The following is a 14,336-nucleotide window of genomic DNA, read 5'->3' as shown; positions in this document are numbered from 1 at the left end:
GGGTAATTAATTCTTATCTTTAATTCCTTGGCAAGGGCAGGTGAGCTGTGGGCAGTCGTATTCAACTGCTAAGACCTCCAGGGGTGTGAGTTGTGCGTGGAAGCATCTAAGAAGCCTGCCCATTTATTAAGGGCAATCTTGTCTTCTTTGAATAAAAGTTCACATATCGCCTCAAGAATTTTTGAAATTATTTTAAGCTCCACACTTGTCATTTGTGACCAATTTTTCTTAGGGCCCCTAAATATCCTCAAAAAAGCACTGTATCTGACGTCCAAAAGTCCTCTGTCGAGAATAAGTTGTCATGGTGCATTTTTATTTCCAACGCACAAAATGCCCTCAGGAAAGGATTACATTCTCGTCGAGCATGAAATTTTGTTGGCGGTATATTTGACTCTGATGCTATTAACAAACAGGCTTATAGCCGTCACTAATAATGTGCATAACTTCAAGGGTCTGTTCAAAACGCCGGAAGTGTGCCCAAAAGCCAAGTTGCATAAAGAAGAGTCGAGTTATAGATCTGTCAGCTGCGGAAGACTAGATGGCAGGGTCAGGTCATAATCCCAACCACTTTTTTGTGTGAGCTGGAAATGGGTTTTGCAATCCTTGGCAATCTTTTTGGGTATTGCAATAAGTGTGGTAAGGGTACTACAGTTTTAGAGAAATTAGTTAAAAGTGGAATGGAATTTTAAAGGTTTGTTTGGTAGTTTTCTTAGATGTACTATTTTGTTTTGAACTAATTAATGAGTATGCTTTAATTTTTTGAATGTTTTTTTTAAAGCTAAATGGTAGTAGTTTTATTCAAAGTGCTAAGAAACCATACATTCCTCAAGGAGTGCGTTGCCCATCAAATTAGGTGGCTCCTCAAATCATCAGGAATCTAAATTAAAAAGTAAAGGTTGACTTTTCGAATCTATGCTCAACAACATCAACGGGTTTACAAATATGAGTCTTTGTATACAAAAACATCATGGGCTTGTCTTAATATCATCAACCATCGGTTCGTTGAGGAGGATCCATCAAGCACACTTCCAATAGCTTGAACCACTTGAAGCTCATTACTTTTTACAGTAATTAGTTGATACTATTGTTGTAATGTCAATCACCTTAACTTTCACATGCAGCATATTGTGAACTAAATGTCCAATATAACTATTGGATTCGTCATGAAATGCCACACCGAAATCAAATGATATCATGAATTATAACTATCGGATAAATTAGCTTTTATTTATTTTTGGATAAATTATAATTTGTAGCTTTCATTTTATTAAATGAAATCAAATTGGTTTAAAACTTGAGAAATTTCTCAATACTATATATCACTAAATGACACGAATCTCCAAATAATTACGTACTTCTACATTTTTCCATTTTTGTTTCCGAGCCACCAAATTTTAGACAAAATTTCTTAATCCACAAAATTATTTTGTTGTCCAAATATGTTTAAATGGTAAGAGCCATTATTTGTGTTTTCAAATTTGTTGGAACATTCCAAAAGCCACGCGTTCATCTCCCTATTACGATTCATGCAACCAGCCATTTACGGTAACCTTTTCGGTAATTTCACACATCCGTCCCCGCCGTCCAGGTATCAAAACGACGACCCCTAAGTCCCGATTCTTCACGTAAAACGACAACTCACAAAAAAAAAAATATAATAAATATAAAAAAACACGTAATATTCATGGGGCACGGGCACAATGTTGCCCACAAGATAAACGGAACACCGCCACTGCCAAGTGCCAACCAACTCCAGTCTCTCTCCACGCGCCTCTCCCTCTCTCTCTCCCTTTCTCTCAGCCATGGCGATCACTCTCCACTTCGCCCGAATTACACCGCGTAACGATCTCTTCCTCTCAGAGAGCCTCGCCGGGAGGGTATCTCTCAGTTGCCGGAAACCCTTCACCGTCCGATGCTCGGGCGACTCCTCTTCCTCCGCTGTCGAGTCCGACTTCGACGCCAAGGTCTTCCGCAAGAACCTCACTCGAAGCAAGAACTACAACCGCAGAGGCTTCGGCCACAAAGAGGCGACACTGGAGCTCATGAACCGCGAGTACACAAGTGAGAAAGCTGTAATCGGTGCAGCTACACCTCAGAATCAGTAATTAAGCAGTTAATTAGTCGATTAATTAAGTTTAATTGTTGAGTTTTGATGTTTTAAGGCGATATTATCAAGACGTTGAAGGAGAACGGGTTCGAGTACACCTGGGGAAATGTGACGGTGAAGCTCGCGGAGGCGTACGGATTCTGTTGGGGCGTTGAAAGAGCCGTGCAGATTGCTTACGAGGCCAGAAAGCAGTTTCCCGATGATAAGATTTGGATCACCAACGAAATCATCCACAATCCAACGGTCAATAAGGTGCTTAATTAATTTTTGCAGTTGTATTTGGTTTACTGTTTGTATTAACAAAAAAATGTGGGAGGTACTGATGATGCTCCGAGCTGGTGAGTCTGTTTGACTGTGGCCATGGCCATGGGCAGGGTGAAATTCTCCATAGCCTCTCCAGGCCAGGGAGTAGATAATCGTGGCTTGCCACTCCCCTTTTTTTTTTTTTTAAATAAAAAGTTAATTAATCATCTAATGGTGGATTGTGGCTAGTTGTGGATTGTCCGAGGTTAAAACGCTCCATTAGTGTAGCTTTGAGTATTAATATCGTCTGTGATAAAAAAAAAAAGAAAAATATTAGTTAATTATCTAATTGATTGTGTTGAGATGAAATGAGCAGAGGTTGGAGGAGATGAAGGTGGAGAACATTCCGATAGAGGAAGGTCAGAAGCAGTTTGAGGTGGTGAACAAGGACGATGTGGTCATTTTGCCTGCTTTCGGAGCCGGAGTGGATGAGATGCTCGACTTGAGTAACAGAGATGTTCAAATTGTTGACACTACTTGCCCCTGGGTTTCCAAGGTTGGCAATTTTATTTTTAGTCCGTTTAATATTTTTGGCGAAAATTTAAATTGGTTCTGATATGTTATGTTGGTGTTTTCGTGTGAAGGTTTGGAATACTGTGGAGAAGCACAAGAAAGGAGATTACACTTCGATCATTCATGGGAAATATTCTCATGAGGAGACTGTGGCCACTGCTTCTTTTGCCGGGAAGTATGTTATAGTGAAAAACATGGATGAGGTATACAATGGTTTGTACTTTCTCGTAGAACTGCTGCCGAAGTTAAAAGTTTTTACTCTTTAGCTTCAGTTGTTCTGTTTGTCAAGCTAATTAGTTATTAATGTCAAATTTATTTCAGGCAACGTATGTGTGTGACTATATTCTTGGCGGGGAACTTAATGGGTCTAGCTCAACTAAAGAGGCGTTTATGGAGGTGCTGTTTTTAAGTTGCTTATATCAATTCATTTGGTTGTGTGATACTATCAGGCAGTGTTGAAGTGTTTTATTGGCTTTGAATGCAGAAATTTAAAAAGGCACTCTCTCCGGGGTTTGATCCAGACAGAGACCTGGTAAAAGTTGGGATTGCAAATCAGACAACAATGCTTAAGGGGGAAACTGAAGAGATTGGTTAGTCCTTGAAGTTATGTTATGTTGGTCCATCTGCGGCGAACAGATTATTTGAGTAAATTATTTATTGCATCTGCAATCTAACAGGAAAATTAGTAGAGAAGACCATGATGAGTAAGCACGGAGTGGAAAATATAAATGACCACTTTGTGAGCTTCAACACAATATGTGATGCAACTCAGGCAAGTTCTTTCGCTAGTTCATGGTTTTTTGGGTTTGGTTTAGATTTCTTTGTAGTTGGTGTGCCATGGAACAATTTGTAACCATGCTTTGTGTTTTATCTTCTTGTAAGATTGTGTTTATTATTCTAATGCCCCACTGCAGCAGCAACTTGCATACCCTTGTGAAGCTAGTTTATAGTTTTGTATACATTTTAAGAAAATTTAAAATTTTGAGAATGTACACGGTGATGTATATGCTCCTTTTACAGGAGCGACAAGATGCAATGTACAAGCTCGTTGAGGAAAAGCTAGATCTTTTGTTAGTCATTGGCGGGTGGAACTCAAGTAACACCTCTCACCTACAAGAGATTGCAGAAGAACGTGGAATTCCCTCGTATTGGATTGATAGTGAGAAGAGAATAGGCCCTGGAAACAGAATAGCTTATAAGCTCAATGTGAGTCTCTGAAGCCATAGAACTGCAATTTAGTTTGTTATGGTTTACAAATTTACGTCGTTCTTTCGGAAAACAGTAACAGAAACAAAATTTCATGTACAGTTATTTGTTCTCTTTTCGGTACGTATCATAACTGTCTGTTGTGTTTCTTTGGTAGCATGGCGAGTTGGTTGAGAAAGAAAACTGGCTGCCGGAAGGTCCTGTCACTATTGGAGTGACATCTGGGGCATCTACTCCCGATAAGGTAACTCTCATCCATGTGAATATTATTTGAACCACTGAACCGCTTTTGTTTGAATTCACATTATCTGCCGAAATTTTTGCTTCTTAGCTTAATAATTGATCAAATCCATTTGGGTTTCTTCCAGGTTGTTGAAGACACTCTTATCAGGGTGTTCGACCTCAAGCGTGAAGAAGTCCTGCAACTAGCGTAATCCAAGTTGGGCATCATCATTGGTACACCGTACCCGGTTATGCACGCAGCTTGATCGTTGTCTAATCGAGCGGAAAGTCTTACTGTATCTTATTTTGTAAGGCTCCTTGTACCCTAGAAGTGTAAACTCATACACAAGTTCCTCAATAACATTCTCAATGCAACCGAAGTTTTGCATATTAGATATCGTTTTCACAAGGAACTAAAACTGAAATGATTATCAATCGGCCGCTATAGAAAACCTAAACAGAAAGACAATCGAAAGCACAAGTGCTCCAAACACGTTCACATTTCGCCAAAGGAAGGACCATTCACAACCTTGGAAAGGGAAGCCTTGTCAGTAAAAACCAAGCAAAAATGAACCTTGGAGTAAAAATAAAGCAATAATAAACACCGTCTCGCAAGGCCATCTTTGTTTCATTTATACTTTTAATAGGTGATAAAATAATCTATAAATTCATTTAAACTACGGAGGAAGAGAGATGGTTTAAACCCAGGATGGAAGAAAAATGTCCTTCCACAAGTTCATCTCTTCATCTAAATAGTTACTTGGGGTGTAAAGTACCGTGATATTCAGAACCTCACTGTGCTTCAACAGGTACTCTACCCCTTTCATCTCATCTGGCTGCCGCCGGAATCCACTCGTGCAAACAGTCTTGAGGCTTGACAACAAACAAATAGGCAGAGACTCTGGTGAAATCCATTCATGTTCTACGTCATCCTCGTTGTGTTTCCAAATGGATCGACCAATACATGGGAGTGCTAAGGATTTATTGAACATATGCACAAGATATTGATGTACTGATGTACCGAGTTGGGATCCTTCACGAGAAATAAAAGTAGAGACGAATGAATGACTATCAAAACTCGATATTTCCAGGACATAAAAAGGCTACGATCGAGCCTCCAAGAAAACCAGTTAGAAGCATATACTTACCCGGAAAATAGGACCTGAAAGTGGTAGATACTCAACGTGGACAATTACAGTAAAAAGCCTGTGTACAAGAGGAACATCATGATGGGCAAATTCAAAGGTTCGTCCTGCATGGTCCGCGCGAAGTTAATTCTGGCGTTCCTTAGGGTTTTCGCATCCTTTGACGAGTAAAATACCTACATGTTGCCATCGTAACTGAGCTTTTTAAGATTTGGAGCATCAACATCAATAGAGACTCTTCAGGTTCTAGTCTTTTTAGTTTCGGTGCAAAGATATTAACTGTAAAAATGAGATCATCTTCGGGTTCAGGCTCTGCGTGAATTAGCACAAATCCCTCACCCTTCAGTGTAAAAAACCAAATATGTTTTGATTCTTCTCAATAAAGCTGAAATGTAAGGATCTAAGCAGAGTTTCAAAAGGAGTGATTTGAACATAATCTCCTATTCTGATGTAGACCGGGCAAGGTCGCCATTTAACAGAACGTCTACCAGTGTGTTTCTGGATCAAATTAAATAAGCTTGAATGCTAAAAAGCAACAACAGTGGCTAGATCCTCGACAGAAGCCGAATACAGATCATTAGCAATCACTACAGCAAGAGGGGGGGGGGGAGGGGGGGTGAGGTAAGGTTTTATGCAGTCAAGACCAATTAACAGAGCTTTCTCTAAAGCTCGATTGCATTACTTGAAGTCCAAGCTATCAATCCAGTGCCCTGCTATCAGCTGGCGCATGTGTGAAAAGGCAAAAGTAATATGACTGATTATGACTAGTTCAACCCGGGAAATTAATGTTGCAATCATCTTGGCCGACCAAAAGAAACAAGTATCAACATATTTGCACAAACAAACTGAAAGAATGCAAAGCCAAGTCGATGTAAAGAATGGTACCCTTGTCTGAATTGAACGCGGCTCAACTGTTGCAATGTGCATGGTAAGTTTGATAGTTGTTGGAGAAAAAAATTGGACATATATAAATAAATACATACAATTGAAGAGCTTCGACTTTGCACTTGCACTGGAAACCATACTGTCAATGGTATGATGCTGGTACGTATACATATAAAAACAAATTCAACTGCTCTGCCAACGTGTTGAATTCTGCTTCATAAATTTGTAATGAATTCTCTCTCTTTTTGTTTGAAGTTCTGTGCAATCATTTTAAACTGGAGCGATATCTGGATTTAATTTCGGTGCTCAGAAGAACAGCTATTCCATCTTAGATGCCTCAAAGACTAGCCAACAATGCTATCTGATTGCCTGGAAAGAGGCGAGTTAACTAATTCTGGAACACAATCAAGCAAGCGGTTCATCTCCTCTGGAAACTCTCCCTTTGCTCGGTTAGTTTTTCCTCCTACGATCACTGCTGTTCCATCTTGTAAGGCCCAAATCTTTAGTTTGAGCAGAGGAGAAAACAAAGAACATAAGCATATATTAATAATTTGGGGGAACAGTTTCAACAATCGTAACAATTACGTATAACAAAACCAAAGAAAGAAATATCAATGTAAGATATAGGCACCCATCTATGATACCATCCCAAACTACAAATACTTGTGCATTAGAAACTTTATGTGATCCTACTATAAAGTTCGATTATAATCGAGGTAGTGCCAATTGATGACACCAGATTACATGTAAGCCTACTTGATGAAGACAAATATAAACCATTTTTAACCTTCATCAAAATTGGGGTACATGATTTCTGGTTTATAAACACAAAACACTGACCGGTAAGACGTATAATTGAATTCTACCTGCGAATGAGAAAGAAAACTGATGCAAGTAGTGAGCATTAGAGCACCAAATCCAGCATATACAACCGGCACTCCTGGGTCAGTCTGATAAGAACACGATTTAGTTTCAAGGCAGAATGGATGCAGTTGAAGAAAATTGTACACCAATTTTGAAGAAAATGTTTAGGCATCACCTTCAAGTCAAGACCGCTACTCCCAATTGCATCTACAATAACAATTTTGTTGCCATCAATTTCAATTGGAAGCTTGGAACTTGGTCGTCGGATTCCAGCAAATTTTCCTTCTTGATCATACAGGACAATCGATTGTAGATCACGAGCAAGCATTGATCTGAAATTAGATAAAAGAATGTAGGTAAGCAACAACCGGAAACAATTATCTGTCAATAAAGATGTGGTCACTGCCCCTCCTTTTTTAAGGATGAAGAGGCAGGGGAAATAGAGCAACGTCTAAGCTTTAAAGGTTCTCCATCCCAATTGAGCCTTCTGTAATTGTTCGAAACACCAACAAGAACCAATTGGGAATTTAGCTTCCATATTCAAATGGTACAAGAAAAGATATAGCTGTAGGAGAATCACATACATTCCCTTAACATTAGGAGCATTCACATCTCCAATGGGTAAGAAGGACCCATAAAGCTTCTTGTCTCCATTGATCTTAAGAGGTGCCATCGCCAAATTAAAGGGTCCTTCATTATCCTTGAGAACTTGTAGCGCCGAAATACTCCAATCTGTCTGGTAAATCGTGATCCCTCCATACCTTAAAGGGTTATTTACACTGATTGTTTTCCTTAGCACCTCCTTACCATCAAGGTCCAATAGTGAAAGATCAGTGTAAAATTGTGATACCTGAGACACAAACGAGGGGACGAAAAGGTAAACCACCTATGCATTTAGTAGTACTGAGCAAGCAAAATTTGGGAGATGATTACGTCATTATAAACGTTATCATTTAGAACATGCGAGATAAGGTAGCATAAAGCAAACAAAATAGAGCACATAAACATTCACCTCACCACTGTCGTAGTAGTTCATGTAGAATTTGTTGACATGAACCTCTGTATTAAAAGCCTCAGTTGGAGTAGAGAGAAACCCGATAGGGTGCATCACATCTCCTATAACAAAATTCAAACCCTGTGGAACCGTAACTGTTCCTTTGAAGCTCCCGCTTGCACTAAGAGTTCCACCTACCATTATTAGCAGCATTGCTAGATGTACTCCAATAGGGGCAAACCGACCAGCCAGCCCCTTGAAAGCATATAAAGAAGGCCCCTTCAAGAATACCTGAAAGGATGAAGCGACCCATATTGAACACGTAGCTGTAAATATAAGGAGATAAAAATAATTCAGGGGGAGGAATTAACAAAAAATAAAAGTTTCCTAAAAAGAGTAAACAAAGAAAGAAGAATATAAAAATATATAACCTCATATCCAGCTCCCATAAGAACAACACCGAAATCTTCAACTGATGCTCTCGGCAAAGAGTCTGAAAATTCCTGCTTGTGGATGGCCTCAGAAGATTGCATGAAGTTCCATCTGTTATTACCATTAAATCCACGGTTAATAGGGCAGTGCGCAACTCATTTCCAGTTAGGGATCATAAAGTAAAACGAAAAATGAAAGCAAACCTTCTTGCAACCTTGACAAGGGGTATTTGTGTAGTGTAAGTGCAGGCCATTAGTGACGCACCAAGGAGAGTCAAAAGTGCAAGGAAAATGGGCGATGTGAACATGTGATCAAACCCAAGGGTGAGAACCCATCTCCAAGTGAAAATTCCCAACACGGGATTACTTTCAGGGTATTTATCGAAATAGAAATCAGGGGCCTCACCTTGATCAATGAAAGTTCCTGCAGAAGTATTGCATTGACACAAGGCCTACTTAAAATTCCACATGAAGATAAAAACATCTCTCTTTACAATACCTCATAAGACAAAACAAGGCATTGCTTACAATTATGAGCATTCCGAAAAGAGCATTGCTTATAAACTCTAATTTTTCATGAAAAACAAAAAAATTATCCAAAACAAATAAATCAAATTTTATTTCCACCCCACAGTTATAAGCCAGGGAAACAAGCTAACTGGATTGAAAATTAAAAAAAAACCCAAATTTAAAGCAACTACTAACAAGCACACCAGCAAGTAACCCAATTTAGCAAACAACAAACTGAAAAAAGCCAAAAGCAAAAGTCATTAAGCTGCTTACTCAAAGATAACAAAACCCAAAAACTCAACATACCCAGAGCCATAAGACCAGCAATGGCAAACATTTCTCCAATAGCCAAAGGCAGATAAGACAGAACCGACAGAACCCTTCTCGACAACCCTTTCATCAGACCCATCACCCCACTCCCACTCCCACTCCCTGACTTCACCGGAGCTTCCTCGCCTCCGTCGGCGTCGCCACTCTTCTCCACCAGAGTTGGTGGCACTCTTTCGGAGAGTATAATCTGCTTGGTTATGTTATTTCCTTTCTTCTTGCTCTTCTTCCTGTCTTGAGGGGTCTTCAGCCCACAAGTGGTGGTGACTGAGAGGGAGAGAGGTGGCCGCCGGAAGGAACGTCTGTGAATTTGAAAATTGTGAAAAGAGAGTGTGATGGGCTTGAAGGGGCAGTGGAGGAGAGGGGCCTTGAGAAAATGGGTTCTGGGTAGACATGATTTGGGGGCTGTGGTGGGGTTTAGAGCCTCCATTGATATCAAGCTCCGCAACTGATTCAGTTGAGGAGGTGAGGTGTAACGACCGGTACTTTTGTTAGTTTATCCCAAAGGAAGATATTTTTTTTATACAATTAAACGCTCGTTATTTAGTATTACAGTGTAATAGTATTCATTTTATTTTATAACTGATATATTTTATGTTCGATTCTCGTCAAATACGAATTTGAACCATCAAAGCACACATGTTTGTCGATTTATTTTTATATTTACTAAAATGTCGTTCGATGAAATTTGTATTCTCATTTTTTTTTTTTTTTATATTTGAAAATTAAAATTTGTTTTGTAACTACTTTCAATTTTCAGGTTTAAAGAAAATGAAAATTGAAATACTTTCTTGAACTTTCAAAATTTGATTTTGAGATTTCACTTTGATTTTCAGTGTTTATTTTTTTACTTTTTAAATGAAAGTTGAAAATAGTTACAAACAATATTTCATTTTTCAAAAAAGTGAAAATTGAAAATAAAAAACTAATAACTAATAACTAAAAACTAAAAACTAAATGATTATCAAACGGTTCATGAGAAACTCATTTTACATTTTATTATGAATAATGCTATACTACATTTTGTATCACATTGGTGTACCATCTAAAATGACAAATAATGTGTATATGTCATGTCAACTAATGAGTGATTGGATGTTGATGAATCATTTATAATATCATATGATTACTAATGTAGTATAATTATGTACCTTCCTAGCATTACTTGGTTATTAAGTGGTTTAATAATCAGATAACTATGTGGGTTTTTATTTTTTATCTATATGTATATGACGTATTGGATGATTCCCTGTCATAGCCTATCCCGAAATATTTGTATCGATGGTGTGAAATTACTAAAGTACCCTTGAACGTTTGTGGTGTTGTGTGGTTTTACTTTGGATGTGGACCATTTATGTTAAGTCCCTATCATTTTGGACCCAATTAGAACTTAGCTTTTTGTGGTTTTTGGTTGGTGATCAAGCTGGACCACACACACACACACACTCCTACGTACCATACACACAAACACTCAGACCTCTCTCTTCCATCTCTCGGATTTTCTTGCCATTTCCGTACAAGCATACGGACAAACCTTCAACCAACCATTTCAGGCACATATCGAGTTTTTAATGTTAACATTCAAGGTCCTTGCAAGCCTAGGAGTTGATCCATACCTTTGTTTGGACTTAAAACCTTCGAAAACCCTAGTTTCTCGCGAGCTCTGATTTGGGTATTGTTCATGCAATTGTGATCGTGAAGTTTTTGGAAGTTTTTAAGCTTCGAGGGAGCTTTAGAACGTCTTCACGAAGATTGGAGAAGAAAAAAACGAAGTGTTTTGGACGTCGGGAAGTTAAGTTTGGCGAGTTTCAAGTTTGGCTGGATTATCGTGGGTTTTTCCGGCGAGATTCCGTTGTATTTAAGTTCTAAAAGTGGTAAGGTTTTGTTCTACTCGTTGTAAGGTTCATTTTGATACAAATTTCATGGAATTTGGTTGAGAAATGAAGAAGATATTGAAGTTCTAAGTTTTTCCAGTTTTCGGCGACGCAAACGGTGGCCGGCGGCGGCTTCGGCGAGGATCACCGAAGAAGACGATGAATATTCCGTCAACTTTGACAGAATATATTAACGACGTTACTAATGGCGTCAGGTATATATAACGGTATATTCCATTTTTGGACGGAATATTCCTTAATGCCATTAGGGTTTCTGTACGTGTGCCAGGCACGTGCCTGCGCGATGCTGGCGCGTGGGTGGTTGGAAAATTTTTCTAAAAATATGGAGATTTCGTGGTGTTGAATAGATCACGTTGGTATATTCAAACACCCCATTTGAGCAATGTTTGAGAAGTTCTTACCTAGTTTTGGTTTGTGCTTTAAATTAACGTTTATACAGTTGTTTCGCATATAGGTGAGACCTATTCTCAAGACGAGTGCAGTTAATCGAGGCTCGGGGGCTACGACCCTTCCACATACCAGTGAGTGGGCTTTTGTTTTTTTAGTATATACCTATATACTTGGCAATTTTTCCCACAAAATGAATTTGAATGATTATACATCTTAAAAGGCGATGCAAAGTATCTGCCTATTTTACTCATGCATTAGTAGTTGCATATATTTATGATTGGTGTTGTGGGTGCACAGGTAAGTACCAGGTAAGTTTATAGATTATGGTTGTGAGATTGATGATTATGTGAGATGTGTTGAGAGCTCATAAACCTGCACCCCGGTGTTAGTGCTCCCACCCAGAGTTAGGGCACCGTCCTTCACGTGATGTTCACCTCTCGCATTATATGCTCATCTTGGATCCAAGTTAGGTGCACAATCCTGTCGTACAGACTACTATAAGTGGTTCCGACTCGGGGGTGACCTGCTATTATTCGCACAGTCTTCACGTGATCGTAGCACTTGAGCGTATTTATTTACACCCAGTCTTATCGTACATACCACTTTAGGTGGTTCCGACTTGTGTACAGGTATATTTGTTGAGATGTGGATTTAAGCCATACATGTCACGTTAGGTGACTCCGACTAGATGGATGAGCTCTAGATTCAGCCGTACAAGTCATGTTAGGTGACTCTGGTTGACATATCATTTGCATTGAGTTATATCACCTGGCTTACATATTTTTTTATGTTGAGATATTTGACATGGTATATTGGTGAATTGTGACATCCCACATCGCCCAGGGGAGTGATCCTTATATGTATATTCCCATCCCTACTTAGCACGAGGCCTTTTGGGAGCTCACTGGCTTCGGGTTCCGTAGGAACTTCAAAGTTAAGCGAGTAGCGCGCGAGAGCACTCCCAAGATGGGTGACCTATCGGGAAGTTCTCGTGTGAGTTCCCAGAAACAAAACCGTGAGGGCGTGGTTGGGGCTCAAAGCGGACAATATCATGCTACGGTGGTGGAGCGGGCCCGGGAAGTGATCCGCCTCAGGTTGGGATGTGATAATTGGTATTAGAGCCAATCCCTGGTTGTGGTGTGCCGACGAGGACGTCGAGCCCCTAAGGGGGGTGGATTGTGATATCCCACATCGCCCAGGGGAGTGATCATTATATGTATATTCCCATCCCTACTTAGCACGAGGCTTTTTGGGAGCTCACTGGCTTTGGGTTCCGTAGGAACTCCGAAGTTAAGCGAGTAACGCACGAGAGCAATTCTATGATGGGTGACCCATTGGGAGGTTCTCGTGTGAGTTCCCGGAAACAAAACCGTGAGAGCGTGGTCGGGATGTCACATGAATTTTGCTATTCTGAGCATGGTTGTGATATATATATATATATATATATTCTATTTTCTGGGAAATTATACAGGTTTTACGGCGAGGGGTTAGAACTTTTGAGAAATGAAATGATTTTGAACAACTTTGTTTTGCCCATTCATACTTTCCGTTTTGCGCCCCTCCAGGTTCTAGTTAGGAGTACTTTTTGGTGGCTTGCGAGGAATCCACAGCAGCTCTGACAGATTATCACCATTGTATGGTCACTTTTGGGTGTTGTATAATTAGTATTTGTCCTGCTGGACTACACTTAGGCTACTTATGCTCTGGTTGTGTTATCACACTTAATCTCGCACTAGCATGTTATCTTAGCTAGTACTGCTAGTAGTTTTTTTTTATTTATTTGCATTTTTTTTATTATTATTACTTTCACATTGTGCGCATGGCTACGTCACCCTCACATGACGGCCATCACGCCTTGATTTCGATCGGGGTGTGTCAGTTTGGTATCAGAGCCTAGGTTTAGCAGTCTTGCATATTTTATGAATATTCTGATTATTTTGGTGTCTTCTGTCAGAACTATGTCACCTCGTAGAAAGCCATGTCGTTCAGCTAGTGCGAGCCTGGGAAGTGATCCGCCTCGGGCTGGGATGTGATAATTGGTATCAGAGCCAATCCCTGGTTGTGGTGTGCCGACGAGGACGTCGAACCCCTAAGGGGGGTGGATTGTGATATCCCACATCGCCCAGGGGAGTGATCATTATATGTATATTCCCATCCCTACTTAGCACGAGGCTTTTTGGGAGCTCACTGGCTTTGGGTTCCGTAGGAACTCCGAAGTTAAGCGAGTAACGCACAAGAGCAATTCTATGATGGGTGACCCACTGGGAGGTTCTCGTGTGAGTTCCCGGAAACAAAACCGTGAGGGCGTGGTCGGGATGTCACATGAATTTTGCTATTCTGAGCATGGTGTGATATATATATATATATATATATATATATATATTTATTCTATTTTCTGGGAAATTATATAGGTTTTACAGCGAGGGGTTAGAACTTTTGAGAAATGAAATGATTTGAACAACTTTGTTTTGCCCATTCATACTTCCCGTTTTGCGCCCCTCCAGGTTCTAGTTAGGAGTACTTTTTGGTGGCTTGCGAGGAATC

General features: G+C 39.8%; 2 protein-coding genes across 2 annotated transcripts; one reads left to right on the top strand and one right to left on the bottom strand.

The window, feature by feature from the left end:
- The first annotated feature begins 1,642 nt into the window (after nt 1–1,642).
- LOC137725313 (4-hydroxy-3-methylbut-2-enyl diphosphate reductase, chloroplastic) lies at nt 1,643–4,744 on the top strand. The gene is made up of 10 exons (XM_068463959.2): nt 1,643–2,061; nt 2,163–2,359; nt 2,727–2,906; nt 2,995–3,126; nt 3,245–3,319; nt 3,408–3,513; nt 3,601–3,695; nt 3,944–4,129; nt 4,287–4,373; nt 4,498–4,744. Exons 1-10 carry the CDS (start codon nt 1,803–1,805, stop codon nt 4,561–4,563), a joined length of 1,383 nt encoding a protein of 460 aa, XP_068320060.2. The 5' UTR covers nt 1,643–1,802; the 3' UTR covers nt 4,564–4,744.
- A 1,624-nt stretch (nt 4,745–6,368) lies between these two features.
- On the bottom strand, nt 6,369–10,010 carry LOC137726711 (cytochrome c biogenesis protein CCS1, chloroplastic-like). The gene is made up of 8 exons (XM_068465646.2): nt 9,487–10,010; nt 8,875–9,094; nt 8,671–8,782; nt 8,258–8,530; nt 7,830–8,095; nt 7,421–7,577; nt 7,248–7,331; nt 6,369–6,881 (listed from the first exon to the last, which is right to left on the bottom strand). Exons 1-8 carry the CDS (start codon nt 9,935–9,937, stop codon nt 6,726–6,728), a joined length of 1,719 nt encoding a protein of 572 aa, XP_068321747.2. The 5' UTR covers nt 9,938–10,010; the 3' UTR covers nt 6,369–6,725.
- Nucleotides 10,011–14,336: the final 4,326 nt, after the last annotated feature.

The sequence above is a fragment of the Pyrus communis genome, chromosome 5 (assembly GCF_041283825.1).
Source record: "Pyrus communis isolate YQ-2024b chromosome 5, ASM4128382v1, whole genome shotgun sequence".
NCBI lineage: Eukaryota > Viridiplantae > Streptophyta > Magnoliopsida > Rosales > Rosaceae > Pyrus > Pyrus communis.
The sequence above is the reverse complement of the archived record's forward strand: the minus strand, read 5'-3'. Positions and strand labels throughout refer to the sequence as shown.